This window comes from Tyto alba, unplaced genomic scaffold (genome assembly GCF_018691265.1).
Source record: "Tyto alba isolate M040663 unplaced genomic scaffold, T.alba_DEE_v4.0 Super-Scaffold_42, whole genome shotgun sequence".
NCBI lineage: Eukaryota > Metazoa > Chordata > Aves > Strigiformes > Tytonidae > Tyto > Tyto alba.
Genome location: NW_024881318.1, coordinates 14,720,495 through 14,744,732, shown reverse-complemented (window position 1 = coordinate 14,744,732; position 24,238 = coordinate 14,720,495). Strand labels below are relative to the sequence as shown.

The window sequence follows — 24,238 nt, the reverse complement described above, 5'->3', positions numbered from 1 at the left end:
TCCGTCTGTCCGTCCTTCCCCTCCTCCACGCCCCGCACCGGCGGGCAGCGGGGGGCCCGCACGCCCCTGATGCCCAGCACCGACCCCCTGCAGCCATCTGGCACCTCGGTGGGCTTTGGGGACCTGACTCCCGGGGCACGGCTTGGGCAGACCCCGTGGGCGCGGCGCGCTGGTTCTCCCCCTACCCCGATCCCTGCCTGGATGCCCCCGGTAGAGGTGGGACTCGTGCTCCCCTGGGTCCCACCTGGATGAACGTTGTGAACGTGGGAGTCTCTTTCTCCCCTAGTCCCTGCCTGGATGCTCCTTGTAGCTGCGGGACTCTCTTTTTCCCTCATAGCACCCAGTCCCTGAGCGTGAGGATCTGATCTCCCCGTATATCCAGCTCCACCCCATACAGTGTCGTGGGTCCAGTTCTCCCATACAAGCAGCAGGATGGGCCCCACTGGTACAGGCTCGGATCTCTCCTCACAGCCATCGCTGGGCTGGGTGGACGCTGTGGATGCGGGGCTCTGATTCTCCCCACGCACCCACCCCTGCCTGGACGGTGTCCCCGGGGGCTGTGGGGCCCATCCTCCGGAGGCGCAGAGAAGAGCAGCCTCCCAGTGACAGCATGCCCAGTGCCTGGTGCACTCCTCATTTCTCCCTTTTCTGAGGTCTTCCACTTCTCCCCGGTTCCTTCCTGCTTACTGCTCCCCACCTCCAGTCTTTTCCCTGCTCCAAGGCAGATCTGGACCCCCTGCAGTTGGATCTGCCCTTGCTCCGTCCCATACATTTCGCTGCTGCTCTCCTTGGCATCCACCTGCCTGTGCCGGCCCAGCCCTGCCCCGGCCACCTCCCTGGGTGCTGCCACCACCCTCCTGTTCTGCCCTGCTGCCGCAGCTACCCCACAACTGCCTTGCTCCTGCTGTTTCCCTGTGTGATACAGCTGGCTCCACATCCCCTGCACCCCTCTAGCTGCTTTTCCTGCTGGGATAAGCAGACACAGAGAGCGTCTCCCTATGCGGCACTTTTTTGGCTAGTGCTTGGTGCCAGGTGCCACCAAACACAGCATAAACACCATGGATCATGAGCCCTGGGTTTTCTTCCTTGCCCCTGGAGTAAGAATAACCCTGTGGGCTGGAGCAGGTGAACTGAGCTTCTGACTTCTTTACAGCAGGAGCAGACTCCTGCTCTCCCTCCCCCCAAATGCACGGTATTTCTGCTCTTCCAGGTCCACAGAAGGGAGTGGGTTTGTTCAGGGCAAGTTTCCTATGTGTAGGGAGGCAGAGCCTAGTCCCTATCCCACAGGGGCTGAGCCCTCCCTTTCCTCAGCAGTACTGCTCCAGCCTGGTGCCTCTGCCTGCCAGGGTGATTGATGGTGTGTGCCAGGGAGGCTGCTGCAGCCCTGGGGAACCACGCTGTGCTCAGGCTTCCCGGGCCTCACGCGTCTGTCCTGCTGACAACAGCCTGACTGAATGACAGGGGCCTTCTGTGATGGGCATGGAGAGGAGACATCAGCGTTTGCGTGTGGGGATGGGAGGCTGCAGGCTCTGCCCTTCCACCATGATGGCCAGCCGGAGCTGCTCGGATGGTGGTGGGTGCCCTTCCTGCCTGCCCGGGCTCAGCTCTGGTACCTGAAATCTGAGCACCCTTGCTGCACCCACAGCCCGGTGACCAGCTCCTCGGCGTAGGGAGCTGCTCAGAGGAGCAAAGCCAGCTCCCTGGGGGCCAGAAGCAGAGCAAACGTTGCCTCGCCATTTCCCTTGAGGGCACATGAGCAGCAGCCCCTGGAGGGTCAAGGCACCTCAGCAGGGATGGAGGGTCCTGGCGAGGCATCTTTCACAGAGATGCTCAGGACCGCCACTTGTTCAGGGCTCCTGCAGCTTACAAGTGACTGGGTTTACATCCAATTAAGTTGTAACGGATAAATTAAAGCCCTGGAGACGGCCCTGACTGTGGAAATTGCTGCTGCAGGATTTACGGTCCCTTCTCTCATCAGCGCTGGTAACTCTGCTGTGCTATTTCCACCACGCTCTATTCCTGCTTTGCACAGCAGTGTTGATCTGAGACATGGCTAAAGGTCCTCAGCTCCCCAAATCCCTCCCGTGGTGCTGGCATGTATACTCTGGGCAGGTGGGTGCAAAGCCAGGCTGGGCTGAGCCTGCAGCAAACCCTGAATTAAGCTCCTCAAGCCCTGGTGAGGAAGAGCAGGAAGGAAGCACTGGCTGTGCTCTGCTCCTGTGGAGCTGCAGCGGGGGGGGACGGCGGTGAGGAGGGAGGCTTTGTCCTCTTTGCCCTTCTCGGTCTGGGCTCTGCACTCTCCCCCTCCCATGGGGAGAAGTCTGGGGATGGAAATCACTCAGGCAGAACTGGGGCAAGAGCCTTCAAACAGACCAGGGAGGCTACTGCTGGAGAGGTGGAGGGGCTGTAAGGGTGTCCTGTAAGGATCAGGGCACACCGTGGCTGCGGGGTAGCCAGGCTGCGTGCAAGGCAGTCAGAGATGCAAGGGGCCTTCCACACAGAAAGACTGGTGCTTGCTGCACCCCCACCTCTATTCCACACCAGCGCTTGTGCCACCGGGTCCTTGCAGCACAGCTCTGGTTAGGATCAGCCAACAATGACCCAGCCTGACAGAAGGCTTGCCCTGCTCTGAGCCCTGGAGCCAGAACCGGAGCAGTCCCCTCCTCTGCACCCGTGTGCGAGAATGCATCCATACCTGAGGCTTCTTCTCTGCAAACGCTCGGGAGCATCGATGGCTGCTGCTGTGGGAGTGAGTGTGTGAAGCTGTGACAGAGCAGGCACAAGGCTTTGTTGCAGGAGGGTTTTCCAGCCTGGAGGGTCTCTGCAGACCCAGAAGTGAGCAGGACAAGGAGCACCTGCTGACTCAAATGACTCCCTTTGGTGCTTTCTCCCAGAACGTGGGTGCAGCCCATTGGTCCCAGGTGTCCTCTCTCCTTCTGTCCCCTGACAACCTCTGATCTTTTCCCACATTACCACTCATCACCCAGCAGATCTCCGCATCTGCTTGCATCCTGCATGTTCCCCATCTCCCTGCTTATGAAAGGGCCGGTCCCTGACAAACCTCTCCCTCTTCTGCCCCACAGGAAACAGGAGAGGGGGGCACAGCAGGGTCTTTTGCAGCCTCCTGGGAGACCTGGTCAGTGCAAGGAGCCCAGAGTACACGGGAGAAGGTCTGAGCCCCGCTGGTTTATGTGCAGCCTGGTTTTGCCCAACATCACGCAGTACAGGTGGTGCAGCAGGACTACATTTCCCAGCACACTGTGTGTTGCTGAGCTCAGCAGGCGCAGGGCCGTGCGTGCTCCGCACCCAGCACCATGGCTGCAAGCTGCAGCAGGCCACGTCCAGCTGCCAGCAGGGACTGGTAACGTCCCCACCGTCCAGGCGTGTTGCCACCCCCTTCCCCGTTCCCGGGGGCCAATGCCGAGCTGTCTGCAGCGGGAGGGCTGCAAATATTTGTTGTGTCATTAATTTTCTGCGAGCAGAGTCAGCACAGCACCTGCCAGCATTTGCTCTCTGCCTCCTGCTAGCTCCTGTCAACGTTTCTAACGCCTGGGTGCTGGTACCGTGACATCTGTGGAAACAGCATCCGCATCCCATCCCTCTTTCTTAGTGGTGGGCAGGGATTTCAGCTCCCTCCTCTGCTTTTCCAATGAGCCCCAGTGCCTCTGCCAGGGTGCACAACAGGGTGGCAGGGGGCTGAGCAGCCGATGCCTGAAGCCAGCTGAGTGTGTCTCTGCTGGAAGCCCTGTGGGCTGTGAATTTGAAAACGTTGACAACACTGATAAAACCAACCGACGCCTCTGAAAAGGAGGGACCGGCAGCTCGGGTTGTGCTTGCACCACTTGTGACCCACGGCGACGTGACATGCAGCCATGTGAGCACAACTACATCCTTGCAGTGAACAAGCACTGCAGAGAGCTACATGGTCACCAGGAATTGGTCACCTCACGCCAAACAGGTAAGGACAACACTACCACCTCCAGCATCTCCCACTCTGCTCCTGGACTAGCCTGAACAGCTTATCTCCCAATATCTGCCATGCTCCCATCCTCCAAGGCTGCCCAGCAGGTAACAGGGCTGCTCCTTGTCCTCTTGACCTGGCCCTGGGCAATGGGACTCTCAGCAGCTCCACACTCATCCCAGGAGGCTGTGCCAGCTTTGCTCCATCTCCTGCCTCATGCCAGGCTATTAGTAGTACTCCCTGGCCACACCACAGCATCCCTGAAGTGCTTGTGGTTCTGCCAGACATAAGCCAGGAGCAGAGATGCCAAGAACATGATCTGGCTGTAGTGGTGGGCTGAGAGGGGGACCACATCGGGGCAGGTCCAGGACCGGCCTCAGCTGAGCTGGTGGGAGCACACCACACACCAGCTGCAGGAGAACAGGGCAGGGAGCAGGCCTGAAAGTGCTCAGTGGGTCTTGGCTTACAGCTTTGGGGAAGAGCCTTCACCTGTGCTTCATTGCTGCCCTTTGGTCTTCATGGTTTGACATTGCTGCAGGAGGGAACTCAGAAGCAGCACAGCAACGTGGAGGGAAAGGCCGATGAGGGCACGCATAGCTCAGCACAGTGCCTTCCAGAGACCCCACAGAACAAGCCCACATGCACAGTCCACCCCAGAGACCCTACATTAATAAACCAACATCCTTAGGCTTGCCCTGGCTTTCTTACCCACCCAAGAGCTGACAAAAATGAAAACTTTCTGGAGGAAAGCAATGCATCGGGGTGGAGAACCATTCCCCTGTGAGGTCTGAGCTTCTGTTTGTGAAGGGCGCATCCCACTTTGGCTACAGCAGCATGGTTGAGAGAGATGGTCCCAGTCCCTTCTCCTCTCTTGCCCTCAAACAGAGACTGTGGAGCCCTGCTTGTTCACCCAGATGCCTGAACAAGAGGTAGGTGCTGCAAGGGGCTCCCCACCCTCGAGCCAGCGGTCACTCAGACTACACCTCTCTGAGTAACTCCTTGGCCAGAGCATGGTCCTGTAATCGTTCACACTGCTCAGTTTGTTCCCTGACACAGTTTTGGCCTGTGATAAATAGGACAGGTTCAGGGAAGGTCCTGGGCCAGGGCCATTCCCAGGAGGAAACGTGGACACGGCCACCTCCAGGCAGAGAGGAGAGTTGAGCCATGTGCCTTTCCTCCTGCAGCTGCTGTTTCCTACTGTTTCCCCTCTCCATGCTGGGGCACAGAGGAGCTGGGTGGCAGTGCTGGGTTCTAGATGCCCATGGGAGCCCTCTGCCTGGAGGTCACTGATGCCAGAGCCATGTGTGAGCAGTAATGCTCTGTCCAGGTGTTGGAGGGGCTGGAAAGCGGAGCATCAGCTCTCCATGCACCAGAAAGATCAGGAGCTCCCTGTGGCTGGGGGCACTTTCCAGCCCTTTCCCTTGTCCCTGTGCCCTGTCCAGACCCTGTCCAGACAGGGCAGGCTGGAACACGGCCCACGGTGGGGAGGGAAGGCAGCTGCACTGTGTTCAGCATGGAAATTGCCATCATACTGCTGCTAGCAGCCAATACAAGCTCTTTATGTCTTTTCCTGGCTGTTGAAAATCTCATTAGGCTTAGAGAGCTCTGTGAGCAGCGCTGCCATCCCTTGTCATCTCCTGCCCTGATCCATGAGTGAAGGACACCCAGGGAGGCATCAACACGCTCCATTGGTCCTGGATTGAAAAACCTTCTCTCACCCTGGGTCTAGAACAGACAAGGTGTGCCAGGGTCTGCGACAAAGACAAGGTCAAGGAAAGGAGGTGTGGCGTTATTTTACATGGGGACATCTCTACAACACAACAGAGTGAGGAAACAGGGCTGTCAACACACAACATCCTTGTACCCCATGGTGGGTCAAAAATCAGGAAGGAGAGTGGGTCCTCTCAGCAATGTTAGTGTCGGACACGTGAGGCTGTTTTTTCCAGGCCAGCAGCAGTAGAAGCAAATATTACTTGAGCCAGGACAAGCAGTGGTAGTGCTGCCTTGACCTGGGATCTCTGCCAGCTCCAGTGAAAGGTAGATCTGAGATGAACGAGGCAGGGCTTTGATCCTGCTGTGCCCTGCACGCTGGAGCCTGGTTCCCAAGCAGCACCTGCATGCCACCACAACACATTAATCTTTGATTACCATGGCCTAATTTCTGTCCACCTGTGTCATGGGTGGCTGGTCACCCCACCCTGTTGAGTCCTTGTTCTACAGTGGGTAATTGTACCGGCACCGGACAAACTGGTCTCCTGCAGTAGTTACAGCCAGCAGAGTCCCAGTGCTGCAGGCTGTGGGTGAGCCAAGTGTGTCACCACCAGTCCGGCACCTGGGATGTAAGTTACACCATGCTGCATGGTGAGTCCTTTCTTATGGGATGTTCAAGAGCACCTGTGTGGATGCCCTGTAGCCAGGGCTCTTACAAAGAAGTGAGAGTCCATCACAAAGACCATCCCAGCCATTGTCTTGCCAAGCTCCTTGGAGGGAGACTGATATCCTTCTCCCAATGCCAGCCAGAGACCTGACCTCCTCCACGGCAGGGATGAAACAGCATCCACCCTCCCTCCCCACTGCCTCTCGCCTGGGAACCTGCCTCCCCAACCTGCTTGTCTCCTGGCCCTGGGCAATGTGGGATTTCTGCTGGCCAAGGGGGAATAAGGCCAGGCTAAGTGGGGGTTCCCTGTGTGTGGTTGTTGCATGAGATAGGAACTTCCCTTTGCTCACAGATCAGCTGTGACACTGCTGTAGATCTGCTCAAGATCTTGCCGTTTGCTTGATCCTGGACTGGAAACGCACATGACTTTATGCACATATTTATACAATAAAGGGCAGCTGCTCCCTGGGTGCCGTGTCTTCCCCACCACTCACGCTGACTTACTAGGACAGTGCCGCCCTTCATCCTTCTCCTCCACCCACCCAGTCTTTGTGGGGAGCAGCATCACACCACGGCAAGGCTTGGCCACAGGCTGAGGGCTGGTGGAAGCCAGCACGCTCCCAGGGGGTTCTGCAGGGCCACAGGCTGAGGAAGGGGATGAGCAGGGGACCAGCCCAGACCTTGGCTTTCCAGTGTCCCATGTGTGAGGGAAGTGGCTTTGGGGACGCACAGTGCTCATAGCCAGGGCACAGACACACACCCTGGGGTGGGACAGCAGGGAGTTGTGTCAGCTCAGGGTCCCCCTGGCAGCAATTGTTCCTCCTTCAAGGCATCATTGGTGCAACACCAGGCAGGACGACGGGGCTGTGCAGCCCCCAGAAGAGCAGCTAACACCACCAGCGGCGCCACCCTCCCCACTCCAACAGGCCACTGGCTCCATTTCACTGGGGAAACAGCTGCTTGGCTTTTTCTTCCCTATTCATCTGGTTCCTCTGGGCTCAGGATATTTTGGGCACTTCTGTTTTCCCAGCTACCCTGGGTGGCATAGGCGTTTCCTCAGGATTTGCTTTCCTCTGGAAGCTGTACAAGCTGAGAACTGAAAAGGGGAAATGCCAAGCCCTTTATTTAAGATCTGTGTATGGAAGGAGAGACTCATGACTCGACTGAACACGTGCACTCCATCAGCTGCCTATGTAAGAGGCCTGTTATGTGTGGGGCCAGCACATGGGGTTGGGTGGAGCATTTGAACGGGAGCAAAGTAGAGGCTTGTGCAACAAAGGAGGTGCAGGGTGAAGGGTTTGTCTAGGAGATAGAGAGCTGCTCCACTCAGGCAGTGAGGGAGGCCACAGGCTCAATATGCCACCCCTGCCAGAGGGCAGGTGGGGGGATGCGGTTATGAAACACGGGGGCAGAAAGAACAGGTCAGATGTGCTGATCTTGGTGCAGAGAGCCTGCCCTGAGGGTGGCACCTTCAGGCTGCAGGGTTTGGGGGGAAGCTAGTCTGGCCTGAGATGCTGCTCCAAATCTTACAATCCCCATCTCCTGGGCTTAGCCAGGTTCCCTGTCCAAGAACCAGGGTGGGATGTGCGGGAGATGGCCCTGGGGATGGGAGCAGGAATGGCTGGACCAGATGTGGAACTGCTCGGAGGTCAGAGCTGGAAACCCCATCTCTGAGCACATCTTCCTCAAAACAAAACGCTGCATCCCACACCCCTCTAGCCTTACTCCACCCTGCTCCCAGCTGCAAACTGCTTATGTCCAATTTTGCGTGCTAAAAATACCTTTCTGGGCGGTCAGCAAGTGCGCAGCCAGATGGGAGAGGGTTGCAGTCTGAGAGCGAAGGGGTGTGGGGGATGTATTTGGGGTAGGTGTGGGCTGCAGCACAAGGCCAGATGGGCCTGGGAAAGCTGGGTGGGGGTCCGTGGGCTGGCTGTCACCGTGGAGGGATGTGCGTCAAGGCGGCAGTGCCAGGGCACAGTGTCTTGCTTGGCTTGGGTCCATGCTTCTGGGGAGAGGGGCATGGCAGGGGGGGGACATGCACAGATGGACTCAGAAAGGTGGGGAGATGCTCACTGTGGAGAGCAGGCAGCGGATCCTGCTCCCTGCCCTGGAAAGAGGTTGATGTAGCAGTCGGAGCAGAGCGGGAGGAAGGATGGTTATCCAGTCCCAGCTCTGCCCAGCACCCAGGAGTGCCCTCTTGGGACCCCTGCACCCTGCTGGGCTCTCCCCCGTCACATCTCTGCTCTCAGCCAGCCTGTCCGGGGGGAGGCCAGCCCACGGGCAGACCCGGAGGGTCCCTGGGCCACCTTGGAGCAGAGGTGGCCGCCTTGGGTGGCCAGTGCCGCAAGAGGGAGTCCTTACCCCGGCTGCTGACACCGGCTGGGTGACAGCAAAGATGCCCCAGTGCCACCCCTCTCCCAGGCCAGCGCAGCTCCCTGAAGACCGCCCAGATGTTTTGCTGGGCCCGAGGCAGACTGTGATAACCCATCATGACCAAGCTGTCACCCTGGAGGGAACCCTCTACACCCCGGCACTGTTGGGGTTCCCCTTACCCTCCTTCTGTCCATAGGTCTATGGGAGATGTGCTGTAGGAGACCAGGATGTCTGGGGTTTATCGTCACCTTGGGGAAGGGGCTGGAGGGTTTCTAACTTCAGGGTGGCATGGTGCACTGGTCTTTGTCCCTGTGACAGCACTGCAAGATCCCTGCATGGAAGATGGTTCAGGGCTGTCAGGGTTGGGAAGATTGCTGGAGTAGTGGGGAAGACCCCACAGCAAGTCTCAGGGCTGGACTCTAGCCAGGATCCCGTGGGCATTTTCCTCTCTCCCTGCCAGAAGAGCCCCTGGGCTCTGGCAGCGCAGGCTGCAGCCCTGGCTGAGGCAGACGCTGCATCCTGGAGCACGTGAGGAGCCAGCCCCCCCAAATCACACGGGGTCATGTGCTGGTGCAGTGCAGGGAGCAGACCCCTGCCTGGCCGTCCCGGGGCTGGATCTGACTGGGTTACCCGCCCCAGGCCTGATCCTGACCCTCCGCCTGCGGGATGGCATCCCAGCCTGGCCTCAGCCCAGACCCATCACTATGACCCTGTCTGATGACCTATAGTTACACCCCACACCGGGCTCCCTCAAGGACAGGTATGGGGGAGTGACGGGGATAAGCCCCAAATATATTTATGTTATTTGTGAGGTCTGACACAGGAATCGACTTTACTGTAGGAGAATGTGGTGGATATGTTAGCAGTGCTTTCCACAAAGCCTGATCCTCAAAAGCCACAGCTACTTCTTGTTTCCTTGTGGTTTTGTGGATGGTTTTGAGCTCTCAATGTTCTTCCCTATTAAGAGTAAAACTTACTGTAAATTGCAGGCGGTTCAGGCTTTTCTACCTTCAGTCCAAAAGTCTGAGTCCTGTTAGTTCATTCATGATTGAACTGGACCTTCAGGAAACAGCTCATCAATCATTTTTACAATGATCACATCAATTGTCCTGGGGCCTCAGCCCCATTGAGAGGAAGGTATGCAGCTGGCTGGCTTTATTATGTGCAAAAATGTACACATCTGCTGTATGCTCTAGCAAGAAATCTGTATTAGAAAGTGTCTAAGATGTGCTGAGATGGCTCTGTGAGACTTAGTCCTGCTGCAAGGTCTAGAGGGTGTATTCAGGGAATGGTCAGCCCATACGTGATGTGCTCTTGGAAGTGACTTGACAGTCCCTTGGAAACCTCTCATTTGAACACTTCTATGTGGTTCCCAGAGAAGTAAGGCATCATCAGTTGAACTAGCAGCTCCAGCGTTAGACTGTGTAAGAGGTAGGTGTATGACTGAGTGCTCTGGCTTTCAGTATTTCTTCAGCATTTTTCTAGCACATGATATACACCAAGACAACAAATCTCATAAATTTGTAAATTTCTAAGGAGTAAGAGGCCAAACACAGATTACATTTCAGGATAGGAAAAAAGAAAAGAAATACTTACATCAGCTGCAGTAGGAAGCCTCTTGCACCACATGTGCATTTTTGAAGCTTGGCTGTTTTCTTTCACTGTTTTTGCTTCTTTCATATGACAAAGAGAGGCGGTGAGAGTGTCTACATCTAATGCTGGGATTTTATGAAGACATTACCTACTGAGTGCTGGCTGTGGCCATTCTCCTGGGTGCTTACCCCTTTGCTGACTGCACAGGGACAAAAGAATCCTGGTTCCCAAACCCCAGGAAAACACCAAGGAAACAGGGAGGGCATGACTTACTGGTCTTCTTGATGCAAGCTTGCTAGAAGACTTTACCCCATTAATCTCACAACACCTGTATGTGAGACAGCTGGACCTGATGTCTGAGATTCCCGAATGGATCTTAGGAGAGACCTAGCTTTCAGAAAAGTCTGGGTGTTGGTGCTCTACTGGGGCAATGCAGATAGATACACCAAGCACTGTCTGGTGGTGCTGAGGATGGTGGTTCCTGGGAAAGGATCTGCCATGGAGTTCTGGGACAACTGGTCCCGGCCGGGTGGTGAAGAGCACCCTGGGTGACAGCACCCATTCCCAAAGCACTGATTGTGTCAGACCACAGAGCAGTCATGATCCTCTGTCCAGGGAAACAGAGAGAGAGGCCATATAAACCACCGAGTTGAAAGAGGAACTGCCCAGGAGAGCTGCAAGAGCAAAGGGAGCCAGGACTCTGGAAGCCTGAGGCCATGAGCTGGAAAGAGGAGCTTGGTGGTGGCAGGAGCAAGCCAGATTTGGGATTATGGCCCAAAACAAGGAGTGCCCAGGGAGTTCCCTCCCATACCCAAAGACCCTGCCTGGCCTAGCCAGGGGCAGGAAAAAATCTTCTCCATTCAGTTCCAGGAAGACCCTCTTACCCACAGTACTGTGTGCACTGTCCATCTTGAGGCACTTCACATCCTAGAAGGCACTGAGAAAGTGGAGCTCAGAGCAGGGTAGCAGGAAGAGTTTGGAGGAGAAAGGAAACGAACCCTGTCTGGCTGGTTCCAGAGCCTGTCAGATATGGAAGGTCTGTTGGTGGGGTTCAACAGCAGTATTGTTGTAGCTGGGTCAGTTCAAGGTAATAAGTAGAGAGATTTCAAGTCAAAAGTGATGCATGATGAGAGCACCCGGGGGTGGGCTTGGGCAGGTGAACTAGGGGTGTTTTCCTCAATATCCACCACTGGATCTGGAGGGATAGAGGAGTGAGACAGACCTGAGAAGGTTTTGGGGGTGTTTGTGGGAGCCGGGCTACAGAGGCCTGAGGTAGCCAGCAAAAAGGCTGGACCAAGGCACCCAAGAGACCTCGTTGAGCCTTGTCCTGCTGTCTGTGGGCAGACGGGTGAAGAGCAACTCTGCGGCCAGCGGGATGCTCTCTTTCCAAAGGGGAAGCTTCTCATACCACATGTGATTTCACTGCGTGGGTGTTTCATTTCTTTGTCTGCACCTCTGCTGCGCTGGGTTACACAGATACCTTCCTCGAGTGGCTCAGGCTGAGTCCTGCCCAGGGACTTCATGCCAGCATGGATCTGCAAGAGATGGCTCTGGCCTTTTTCCTGGTCCTTGCCCCTTTGCTGCTTGCGTGGGAACAGGAAGACCCTGGTCAAAGCAGAGTCAAGGAAGCAGGTAAGAACAGGTTGTGCCTCTTACAGAAGAGGTTTTGCTGCTCCTTCCTGCACATTTGCTACGTGGCTTTAGCCTGTTCAGCCCATGGTGGCTGTGCTGTGGAGGGCTGAAGCTGGTCTCTGCATCAGTCCTGAGACACAAGGGCACCTGTTGGGTTGTGATAGGGCGAAGCTCTGGAGATGGAGGGCAGCAAACCTCGGTGTGCTGGGAAAGCCTCCATGAGCATGGGAGCTGCAGTGTCCCTCCGGGGAGCGGGCAGTGTCCCTGGGAGCAGGAGGTGACTGGTCCTTGTTGTACAATCGACAGACAAAGCCAGGGCAATCAGAGCAGCGGTGGCCTTCCTGGGTCAATCTGGGCAGTGTCCCTGTTGCAGAGGAAGGCGGTGGTGATGATCAGCAAAGATGTGGGGAGCTGTGAGATGAATGCCTGTATTAGCTAGGATGCGGACTCTCTCCTGTAGTCCCTGGGGTGGGGGGAGCTGCAGTTCAGTGGGATTGTTCTTTAGCAGCATTGTTCTGTTCTTTCTCTGTGCCAGGAGGGCTCGGAGCACCTCCTGGGTCTCTGCTGGGCTCTTCCAAAGGAGACTGTGGGCTTTCCTATGGGAGACTGTGTGCTGTGTCCTGCATGTTGCTGATACCTGTTGAGGTCCCCATGGGGCACAGAAGGAGCGGCTGCTCTTTTCACCAGGGCCTAGGGGGGCCTGAGGTATGAGTCAGTTTCTGTGCAGGGAAATGGGAGCAGAAGTGGCTTGCCAAGTCATTGGATGGGTCATGAGTCATGTTACCCATCGCTGGTGGCTGGAGGGATGCTGCCCTTCCAGCAATGGGCAACCCTCAGCTACCCAGGGCAGGATGGAACCTGTTCCCCTCAACTCAGCAGCACCTCCGGCCCCCTTCTCCTCTTCCTCACAGCCCATCCCTGAGCAGCCCTCTCAATAGTCACATCCCTTCCACGGCCTGAGGAGTCCCAGGTGGAGGAGTCTGTGGTGGGCTTGGTAGAGGCGTCGTCTCTGAGCGGCCGGGGGGAGATTTCTTGGATTTGTGTCTGCAGAAGAGGTGTGGGGCACCAGTTTGAGGTTCTGGTCATCATCCTTTACTGTGCTGCTGCTGTCTGCAGCACCAAGGGAGGCTGTTGGGGTCTGGATTATGGGTATCGCAGCAGAGCTGCAGGCAGGAGCAGAGCTTGCCTCCCCTCCACCTGCACCACAAAGAAAGCCCTGGTGCCAAGCCAAGCCCCGGCAAGGGCTTTTGCTGCAGTCGGTGCTCTTCAAGTGTCATCAAGAAATCATGTCCACTGTGGACATATGCTTTTTTCATTTTCTCTCTGTGTCCTGTGTCTTTGCTGTTCAGGGATAGCCATCAACATCTGAATGACCCACATGCATTTTCTAGACCACACCTAGACAACAAAGGCTCGTGTTACTTGCTGACAGTGCCCATGGCCCAGTTTTGCTGACCTTCCCCTCGCCACTGAGGTCTGCAGGCAACAGCCTCGTGCTCCGATTGCTCCCACTTGCTACATCCCCTCTTGTGCCTTGGCCCTGCCAGCTGTTTCCTTGCTGGTTCTTGTTGATTTCTACTCCCTTAGGAATGTAACTTGCTTGTCACTGTGTGCTCTTGCATTGCAGGTCATCGTCAGCCTCCTCACTGAGCCAGGCTGTGCTCTTACTGCATCCTCAGTCCTCCTTCTGTGTAGGGTGTTTCTGCCTAGCCTTACAGATTGTAGAGCATCCTGGGGACAGCCAGCCTTTGGAACCTGTTTCCTGACAAGTACCAATAGGAAAAAAATGTGCCTCCCCACAGGTGGAAACCCACTCTTTGAAGCGTGGCTCATTTTCCTGCAGCAGAAGGATTTCTTCCTCACTGGCTGGTGTCCCTGGTCAAATGTTTGGTGCTGGGCAGGTAGCCTGGACTCTGCTGGGTGGGACGGAGCCTGGATGTCACCCTGGGGCAGGAGTGTGAGGGTGCATGCACTGCTTCAAGGAGGGTTAATAACGGGAGGGGGGAAGGTGCGTGCTAGTGATGCCTAATTGGGCTCCAACCAAGTCAAGGGTTTCGGGTATGTCAAGGCTTTTGGCTGTCACAGGAAAGTGTGTGATCTGAGAGTGCTGGGAGGGGTCCAGCTGTGGGGGAAGAAGTTTCCTGTCTGGACAACACATGTGGTCTCAAAGGCTGGCCACTGTCCTTTGCGGTGGAGCACCAGGGTGCAGGGTGAAGAAGATGGCATGAAAACCTGCTACCAGATAAGGGAACTGTGGTGATGCCTCTGTTCCTGTGTAAGGGAGTGCAGCCCCATGTGTGTTGGCTGACAAGAAGCAAGTAGCTGTAGAGATGCATGTAGCTGAAGAGAGGTATTTCTTCCTAATTTAGGGGAGTCACTTTGCACTGGGTGAGCAAGTCTTGGGTGACACGTCTACCAGGGCAGGACAAGGCAGGCTCATTTTGGGTGAAGTGCACAGAAAAGGCTGGGTGCACAGAGTGGGCTGTGAGCTTTGTGGCCAGCTCTGTGAGCTTGGATGTGGAGGTGTGAGGGCAGGCTGTTGGTGCTGGCAGCTGCCTCGTGGGGCCAGGTTGGGAGGGTGTGCAATGACAGCAGAGGCTCACTGGTTCTGGTGCACTGCCCCAGCCCCTTGTCTTTGGGGGAGGGAGTGCAGGAGAGAGCAGCACCCACCTGGCTGCTGGATCCTGCTGGCTGGGATCCCCCCGCAGCCGTGGGTGGGCAGGAGGGCCAGGGTTAGGGTTAGGGTTAGGGTTAGGGTTAGGGGTTAGGGTTAGGGTTAGGGTAACCCTAACCCTCCCGCGCCGTGCCTGAGGGTGCAAGGGGCGTTAACGCACCTGGGGCCTGGGGTCTCATCCTGCGAGGTGCTCACCCCTGCCACCCCTCTGCAGGGAGGGGGACCAGCACCCCTCCGGACGAGGACGCTGCCGGAGCCCGGCGATCCTCAGGGCTCTCCCTCATGTCCTTTGCACACAGGAAGATGTAAAGCTCCCTCCGACTGGGACCCCAAGCTGCAGCTTACCCCGCAGCAGAGCAGCTATGCCGTGAACGACTCGGTGCAGCTGAGCTGTGCTGGCGACTATGTGCCATCGGTCCCCCAGATCAGATGCATTTCCAGCGGGACCCAGACGTTGTGGGACGGGACTGCCACCTGCAAGGGTAAGCACCGCCCCGCATCACCCTGACCCGGGGTTCTGAGCTGGTGGCAGACCCTCTGTGACATGGTCGTGCTTCAGCCCCACCTGGGTGACAGGCCAGGCACTGGGGACCTGGATGCTTTGGCTTTCCTGCCCTGTCCTGGCAGTGCCAGGGCATCTTTTATCTCAGCACCTTGCTGTGGGCAGCTGCCGGGATCTGTGCTCCTGGGGAGGGGTTCAAAGGCAGGAACCATTCCTGGCCGGTGTCTTCTGTCTCCAGATCGAGAGCTGGAGCAGTGAAGCTGGAAGGAAGAGAAGTATCTGGAGGAGTTCATCTTGAGGCTTTGGCACTCTGCACTGCTTGTTTCCCTGTGAAGCTTCTCTGGGGTTTGAGGGAGCTCTGGTGGGGGAGGGTGTCACTGCTGCACTGCTCACCTGGGCATGAAGGGGGCCAAGAGAATGTGGTCTCAAGCACCCCGTGGGTGGAACCCAGGGGAGGCTTGGGAGACCTGGAGATAGGGGTGACAATTAGCCCTGTGCCCCTGAACAGCTCCTGGGCATGTGGTGGGAGTAGAGGGATCCTTGTGTGTGTCAAAGTGAGTGGTCAGAGTCATGGGGAGGAGACACCTGCCTCAAGCCTCTTCTTGTCACCTCCCAGAAATACTTGTCACCCAATTTTACCTCTCACAGAAATATGCCAAAGGCCTATTTGGTGGGACCCAAGACTCCAGATGGCACCCGTCCGTGGGAATTACAAAAGGAATGAAGAAGTGACTCTGAGCTGCAACAGTGGTTTCCAGCCATCCTTCACCCATGTCAAATGTGCAGGGGGAGCTCAGTCATTGAATTATTCTGGATCTCTAAATGGAGATGTGTGGCTGGGGAGGAAAAACAGTGATGCCTGGATCCACATTGAGGGGAACATAGTGTGCATCGGTAATCAGCGTGTCAGGAGGTGCCTCTTATGGAGCTCCATGGTCAAATCCTGTCCAATTCATCCATCTCTGAGCTTGCATTATCATCACTGTGGCCAGAGATGCACTTCTGATGCCTGACTGGGGCCACTCAGATTTCTCTGTTTTTGATATCTGAGACCATCCCCCCACTGAATGCTGGCACATTCTCATCCATCATCTGCCTGGGCAGGCCCCAGCCCCAGCTGACATTCACCCACAAGGACAGCCCCATCCCAACAAACCTTGCCAAGGGGGTCACATCCTGGCAGATGGATGTGTCACCTTTCCTCTCCCTTCAGGGACTGGAGGGATTGCTAGGGATTGCTGATACTCCACCACATACCTCTGCCCCTCCTTGAAACCTCCCACCCCAACTAACACCCACTTTCATTTCTGCCAGAAACGTGCCAAAGTCTTCACTGGGGCCGAGGACTTCAGCTGGCACCAGACCAGAAGAATTACAAGAAGAACGAGGAAGTGACGCTGAGTTGTCCTGAGGGTTTCCAGCCGTCCTTCACCCATGTCAAATGTACAGGAAAAGTCCTGTCCATCAGCAACGGGAAACCTGTATACAGAGAAGCTTGGAATGGAAGGGACAGCAGAGGCAGATGGATCAACATTCAGCCCACGTTCAGAGTGGAGTGCATCGGTAAGGCAGGCATCAGGAGCTCTCCTGGCTGCCCTGCTCTGCCCTTCCTGAGCAAGGGAAGGCAGGCTGTGTGTGCACGGGAGGTTTCAGGCTCTCTGCTCGCCTGGGGAAGTGGTAGGTGTTGCTGAAGGCCGTGTTGAGGCAGCCCCTGAGCCTGACCTGTGCCCTGGGGCTCCGGGGAGCCTTGGTGAGGAGGGAGATGGTGCCAGCCTCAGTCCCTGAGGGTCCTGCAGGAAGGGGCTTTGGGATCAAGGTGGGGGGAAGTGGCCAGAGCTGCTCATGCCAGGACATGCAAGGAGCCTGGTGTGCAGGGTTCCAGACTGTGGTTCACGGGTGGCTGGGAGGTTCCTGATGGAGGTGTGTGGGTGACATGGGTCTGCCTGAGACTTTCTGGAAAGAGCATGTGTAGAGAAGGTGAGGGCTACAGTGCTGTAGGTCTGATAGGTGTTTGTGGCATAGGTGTCCAAAAGCATTGCTTTGGGGCCTGGGGGATCACCGGACTCTGCTCCCTTTGTCCTCTCTGTCCATGCAGGCAGAGCAGAGGCCTTGCCTTCATGTGCCGGTGTCCCCTCCACTCTCTGCTGCATGCCATCACTGCAGCAGCCAGCTTTTGGGCTCAGGATTTATTGCCTTCTCAGAAGGACTTGGGGTGGTGTTGTCCTCTGTGAGGGACAAACAGGGCACCAGGGTCAAACGCTGGTCCACCAGTCTCTGTGCAGGCTTTGTGCATATTATGAGCCCCTCACGGGTGCCCCCCAATCCCTGGAGATCCAGCTCCATCACAGGGCCCTTCTCGTCCTCATCCCCTTGCCAAGGATGTGGTGCAGGAGAGCTGCCCTATGTGGTGTCCTGGAGCTCCATCCCTTGCCCTGTTGTGCCAGGGAAGGGGATCCCCTGCTCCATCCCTGCCATGGCCTGCAGGGCCACCCTCTACCCTGCTAATGCCTTCTCATATAATTGGTTCAGAGAAATGCCAGAAGCCCCAGTGGGACTCCAGGTTTATTTTTGACCAAGAATGGGGGACCTTCAACCCAAATGAAGTGGTGAAGATGAGATGCCCTGAGGGGCACTGGCCTCCCCCCATGGAGATCAAATGTGTGAGGCTCAACCCAAGGGACAGCTCCACGATTCCTCGGAGCGGCTGGTTTGTTAGGAACGGCACAGCCCGCTGGCACCGTTTGGAGGGGAACTTGACCTGTGTGGGTAAGTGAGTGAACCATCCACTCTCCCAGTGCTCTCAGTCTGTTCTCTCCGTTCAGGGAGAGTGGTGCTGCCTGTGTCCCACAGCGTTAGTGCCCTGTGCTCGGGGTGGTCAGGGCATGTCATGGAAATTCCACTCCAGGGAAAACTGCTGCTGCTGCATCCCAGGTTTGTGTCTGTGCTGTTGGCAGCTGGGGCACCCTGTGCTGCACCAAGGGGGACAAGTCCTTGCCACGGCACGTAGGATGCCAGACAGCTTGCCCAGACCAGCTAGGTAGGTCTGCCTGGAGAAGAGCACAAGAGTCCAAGAGCAGGAGCGCAGGACCCTGCTCTGTCTGCTGGGTTTGTTGTCTAAGTCACTGTTGGTATGAAAGGGCCCAGACAACAGATCAGTTGCTAGCCCCGGAGTGACAGCTGCAGAGAGGCCACAAGTACTTGCTCTTACCCTCCCACAGTCGCTGAAGCACCCAGAGTACCCCTGTGAATGGTCCAGGGCCAGAGGAAGGTGCAGGCAGTGCCTGAGCATAGTCTGGGAGAAGGTGGGATGGTCTGTCCACACTGTGCTGGGGACAGGCTAGGGAGGGAACAGTGTGGGATGACAGAGTTTGACTGCAAAGCTTGGAGGGAAAGGGAAGGGGGTGACTCTCTTGCAATGATTCCTTCACAGATATCCTCCAGGTTGTTCCTGGGACCTTGGAGATCTCCAGCACCAGCATCAAACTGAACTGGACCTGCAGGCTCCCTGACGCCTGCCAGCACGTTTGGGCCAGGTGCCGGCTGGAAGAACATTCCTCCCCTCCCTGTGAGGCTGAGGAGGTGAAGGGAGAGGAGATGCTACGTGGCCAGGAGGGAACATTCACCTGCCCCTCTCTGCAGCCTTTCACTGTCTACAGTGTCACCGTCTCACTGCCCCCCAGCACAATCCTGTACACACGGCTCCTCAGGACAAAGGAAACGGGTGCGTCTACATGAAATGCAAAGGTGCCCTTTGCTGGCAGCTCAGCCCAAGCATCTGCTCCCTGCGGTGATGGTGCTGGGATCAGGGCTGTTTGGAGCCTGTGGGGCTCTGGGGAAGGAAGGGGACGTGCAGGGCCCTGGAGCACAGCACGTCCCCTCTTCACCCTCCCCGTCCCCACCACACCATCGCTGCTGCTGCAGCACAGGCAGCCTTTGTGGGGGACAAATCCTGCTTGGGGGGTCCCTCTGTGGCCTGTTCCCTGGGCCAGGAGCTGCCTGTGCTCTGCTCTGGGCTCAGCCCCTCTTTGCCGACACCACGTGTGACCCCGTCCTCCTGTGCTTCCAGTGCCGGACAAACCGGAGAGGCTGTGGCTGGATTCCACCACGGGGTCCCTCAGGTGGAAGGCTCTGCCCCCCTGCAAAGGAGAAATCATCGGATACCAGGTACCAGGGGACCACGGGCTGTCCATGGTCCCCCCCACCTTGCCAGACACTTCCCTGCCTGGAGTTCTGTGCAGGCAGCCTGGGGAAAGTGGTGTAAGCCCTCCTCAGTCGGGGCCCACCAGCTCTACACTGCTGGTGTTTCTGGTGGCATCAGGTCCCCCACCAGGAACAGCCTCTCTCCACAGAGCTGCCTTGAGCAGGAGCAGGAGGTTGGTGCTGCTCCCCACCAGCTCCCTGTCCTTCCTCTAGCTGAACATCACAGCCTGGAGAGCGCATGATGACAGCTTCCTTGAATTCAAGCAGGTGTTGGTGAACCAGTCTGTCACTCAGTACACGCTTCTTCATCAGACACCTGGAAGCAAATACACGGTGACAGTGCAGGGCCTCACGGTGGCTGGTGCTGGGGCTGCGTCACTGCTGGAATTTCAAACCTACATCTCTGGTAATGGTGGTTCTACCCTGGGTCTGGCTGAGGTGGCCTCCTTAGGAGTGAGCGCTGAGCCTGGAGCAACTTCCAGGGCTCTTTGTGCACCCATCCTGTCCCCACCAAGACAGAGGCAAGGAGTGGGTGCACCCTGAGAGCCCGACTCAGCAGTGGGGGCCTTGGGGCTGGGTGAGTCCTGCTTCGAGGCAGTGCATGTGAGAGCAGAGCTGGCCTCTCCAGTCTTCCACTAAAGAAGATGATACTCACCCCTGAAAACGGGTGTACTAGGGGCTCGAGGTCAGACAGCACTAGTGCTGCTGAGCCTGGGTTTGTGTGTCCTCTTACTGTGTGCAGCCTAGTTGAGTGGGCTTCCCAATCCCCTGGTTGTGTATGGGAGATGGGGCAACTCCCTGTGCTCCAGAGCCTCCCTCTACCCTGCCCTGCCCAGCAGACACGAAGGCAGGGGAAGACTGTGCCTCACTGCCTCTCCCTGCAGCAGCCAGGACAGCAGAGCCTGGGCACACATGTCTACACATATGTACACACCGACCTACACATATGCACACACCCAACGCCGAGGTTGGGGCCATTGCGGGCGCATGGTCCGGGCCGTGGCACCCACTCCTGGCTGTGTGTTAGTTGCAGGGCAGCCTCTGGGCCTGTGGCCAGGGTCAACAGTCACGGTAGTGGTGGTGGTGGTGGTGGTGGTGGTGCTGGTCCCACTGTCTGCAGGGATCCTGTGGTTCATGTGGTCCAGGTGAGTAGGCAGGAGGCTTGGAGTCGCTGCTCTGCCTCAGGCCATGCTGTGCTGTGGGGTGGCTGGGATGGAGAGGGGATTTCCCCAGCTGCTCCCACCCTTCTTTTGGCACAGAGGATGCAGCTGGCTGGTCCTACCATAGCTCAGCTGGCTGGGGCTCAAAAGCATCCTTCTCGGGACCGTGTGTGCTAAGAGACCCCCTCCCTTGTTGCTGCCACTGCCGTTGTCCCCTGGGGTGTTGATGGGCAATGCCTGCCAGCTCATCAGAGGCCCAGATGGAGGGTGTGCAGATCCCTCCATGCCTCTGCCGCTGCATTCAGCAGGGCCCTGGGCCAGGTCCACTTCTTCCCCAACTCAGGACTGCTCTTTGACTTCCCAGGAGAAGAAAAGCCTTGCCCCGCAAAGCTGAGGAGGATCACTACACAGGTAGGGTCCTCTCATGGTTTAAATCCATCTGGCAGCCAAACACCCCACAGCCACTCTCTCCCCACCTGGGGAATAGGGGAGGGAATTGGAGGGGTAAAGGAAGACTCACAGGTTGAGATAAAAACAATTTAATAATTGAAATAAAATAAAACAACAACAATCATAGACAGTACAAACAGGTAATGCACAGTGCAATTGCTCACCACCCACCCACTGATACCCAGCCTGTTTCTGGCCAGCGATCTTGAAATACCATGATCCCGCAATCACAATCCCAGAAGTGAGAGGGAACCCACGCCTTCACAGCCACCCCTCCACTATATACTGAGCTGGATGTTACATGGTATAGAATGGTTCACTGGCCAGTTTAGGTTCAGTGCTCTGGCCGTGCTCCCTCCCAGCTTCTCATGCACCTGCACACAGGCAGGACGTGGGGAGTTGGAGAGTCCTTGATCTCTCAGCAACAGCTGTAAACGTCAGTGTGTTATCAGCATTCTTCTCATACCCAATCCCATACTGAATCCAAAACACAGCACTATTCTAGCTGCTAAGAAGAAAAATTAACTCTATCCCAGTCTAAACCAGAGCAGGTCCCCATCACAGAGAGGGCTGTAGGGCTGGGGTTGGAGCTGGGAGGGGAGCAGGTCTATTTCAGGAGAGCCTGTTGCCATCCTGTGGTGGCTGCAGGCAGCCCAGCTGGCTCTGACTGACCTGCCAGAGCAGCGCGTCCCACATTTGATGTGTCCCACATCCCCAGCCGAGACCCTCCTCTGGCTGCCTCTTCCAGCTGTGCTCCCCCCACAGTGCCCGTGAGGGTTGGGAGCTGCCCCTCAGTCTTTCTCTGCCAGTGGGAGGAAGCACCTCTGCCCAGTCCTGCTTCCCTGCCCAAAGTGCGTGTCCCAAAGTACCCTCCAGCCCCCATTGCTGCTGCCTGCCTGGGTCAGCCCTGCTCCTTCCCCCCATGGTCCCTGGGTCCCTCAGGCTGTTTCTGTCATCCCCTACCCCAGATCTCCAGCCCTATGAGAACCTGGATAATTACTGCGTGATCAAGGAGACTCTTCTGGCAGAAGAAGAGGCAGGTAGGAGATGGATTGCCCTGCCTGTGCTCCCACATGCGGCAAGGAGAGGGTGAACAGTGGCTGCTGTGGCAGCCTGAGCTCCCCACTCTGCCGAGGGCACGCAGCAGCCTCTGCCCTGGGTGCCCTTGGTCTCTGCAGGTAAAGGTGGCCAGGCTGGAGAGCGGTTGCCCAAGCCCCTGCCTGTTCCTGCGGTCCTAAGGAGACAGTCGGCGCAGTGAGGGAGAGGAGAAGATGGGGTGGACGTCTGAGGCTCAGTGCTGATGACACTTCCCATAGTCCCTTCTCAAGGCTCGGTCCTCCAACATTGGAAGCAGGACCTTGCATAGCTTGTGCTGGCTTATTGTTCCCCCTCAAACTTGCTCCCTCATCAAGCTCCAGAATCCTACGACACAGAGCAGGTGCAGCCCAAGGCCTGGAATGACCTGTTTGTACCATGAAGAAAGTGTTCTGGTAGTCCTCCAGTGCTCTGGGAAAGCCATTTCACCTGCATCCTGGTGCCTGCAACTGTCCTCTGAGACTGAAACAGCTCTCTGGGTCTCAATCTATCTTTCCCAGCTCCGTATCTCCATATCCATCTAGACCCCAGCCTCTGCTTAAGTTTGGCCCAATCGCACTGCACTTGCAGCTGTGCTGCTGTGTCTGGACAACCAATAAATTTTTCTTTTGCAGGGCATGCCTGCCACATGACGTCTCCCACCTTGTTGTGGTTCCTCCCTGTTTCGTGTGTGAAAGGTCTGTCCCTATAAATCTTCATGGAGGAGCTTGGACTGGACTTTTCCAGCTCCTGGCAGCCCCGAGGAAGCACATCTGAGAAGCTGCATGCTCCCAGATCAATGCTTCGGGTTGCTGCTTTCCCTCCTCCCCATCCTACAAGTAGCACAGTCTCAACTAGGCCTGGCTGGAACTCTTTTTCATTCTGTGACTCTCTTTGTGGGTGTTGGTGCTTGTCTCCCACTTTGTGAGGTACAGCTGACCCTGGCCTTTTTGGGAAATACCCATCTTGCAGTCTTTGGGATCTGCTTGGTCTTGACTGCTGCCGCAACACAGCCTCCAGCAGCCACTGCCGCTCCTGGTCCGAGGGATGATGGTGCCCAATGCAGCCTGGAGGTTGAGGGACAGCCTGAAGGCTCTCCTTGGTGAGGAGAACACTGCCAGGAGATGGGGCAATCAACCACTCTCTTCTCCAGCCGTTTTTTTTAGCCTGGGATGACGTGCATGTGCCAGTAAAGACATGCAGTCTTTCATTCATATGAGCTGTCTGGTCATCATCACGGTACCTGCAACTGGTCCCTGGGACCGAAGCATCTCCTTCCCATGGACTTTAGTTGGTGTGACCTGCATGCTCAGTGGAGCTGCTCTCAATGGGTATTGGTCAGAGAGGGGAAGAGGGAGCTTAACCCCACGTGGCAGCTGCTGACTGAGAAAGGGGAACGTTCAGGGCTGGCATATGTGGAAACAGAGGGATGGTTTGTGCTCCTGCCACCTCCTGGGTTGCCCTGCTCCCCACTCCCTATCCCCATATCCAGCCAGACGCTGGGCTGATAGCCTCGTGACTCTGCCTGCTCTGTCCAGACAACCAATAAAGACTTGTGGTTTGGAGGGGGCTGCCAGCACCCCCCCTCCCCAGCTCCTGCCTCATCCCCTCATTGCCCCTGTGGGGTACTGAGCTAACTGCACCTTGCTGAGGGGAGGCCATGAGCAGGGCTGCGGTGGCCAGGAGCTGTGGCTGACAGCCTCCCCAGGCCCTCAGGGCTGTGCTGGGCAGCTCCGACACGCGTTTGGACGGGGTGTGTGTTGGGAACCAGTGAGTGATGGTGCTCACCCCCGTTCATCCTGGGCAGGAGCATCTCCTGTGCATGTGCTGTGGGCAAAAGCTGAGGGACAAGCACAGCCTGTTTTCCTCTGCAGCCCCTGTGTTTGATCACACAGCCCTTTGGGATCTGAGACATCCCAGGTGGGTCCATGGGAGGTTCTGGAGGAAGAGAAAAGCAGAAGCTGCTAAGGAGCAAGGAAGATGGTTTAGTTTCTCTGAGGGTTTCCTCAGGCTCTCAGCTGACACTGGAGGTCAGGGTGGTCTGCACACCTGGGGACAGAGGAGAGTGTTGCCAGTCTGAGGGGGAGGAAGAGGAGGCAGCTGGACATGGAGGAGCGGGGAAGGATGAGAGAGGGTGTGGGTTGAGTGTGGCTTTCAGAAGGGCCAAAGACTGTTTCAGACCTTGAGGTGCTCCTTGCAGCTCACATCCCCATTCCTACCCCTGCTTCTTGCCAGCTCTTTA

At 56.8% G+C, this 24,238-nt stretch overlaps 1 protein-coding gene across 3 annotated transcripts; it reads left to right on the top strand.

The window, feature by feature from the left end:
- The first annotated feature begins 3,331 nt into the window (after window positions 1–3,331).
- On the top strand, window positions 3,332–22,668 carry LOC116960507. 3 transcript variants are annotated; one of them, XM_032988150.2, is made up of 11 exons: window positions 3,332–3,958; window positions 14,910–15,092; window positions 15,761–16,006; window positions 16,427–16,675; window positions 17,642–17,878; window positions 18,543–18,833; window positions 19,179–19,276; window positions 19,526–19,718; window positions 20,837–20,883; window positions 21,891–21,962; window positions 22,101–22,668. In XM_032988150.2, exons 1-10 carry the CDS (start codon window positions 3,865–3,867, stop codon window positions 21,927–21,929), a joined length of 1,677 nt encoding a protein of 558 aa, XP_032844041.1. In that variant the 5' UTR covers window positions 3,332–3,864; the 3' UTR covers window positions 21,930–21,962; window positions 22,101–22,668. The 3 variants fall into 3 exon arrangements, with proteins under 3 accessions (XP_032844041.1, XP_032844040.1, XP_032844042.1); XM_032988149.2 differs by lacking the exon at window positions 3,332–3,958 and adding an exon at window positions 11,827–11,936; XM_032988151.2 differs by lacking the exons at window positions 3,332–3,958; window positions 15,761–16,006 and adding an exon at window positions 11,827–11,936.
- The last annotated feature ends 1,570 nt before the right edge of the window (window positions 22,669–24,238 follow it).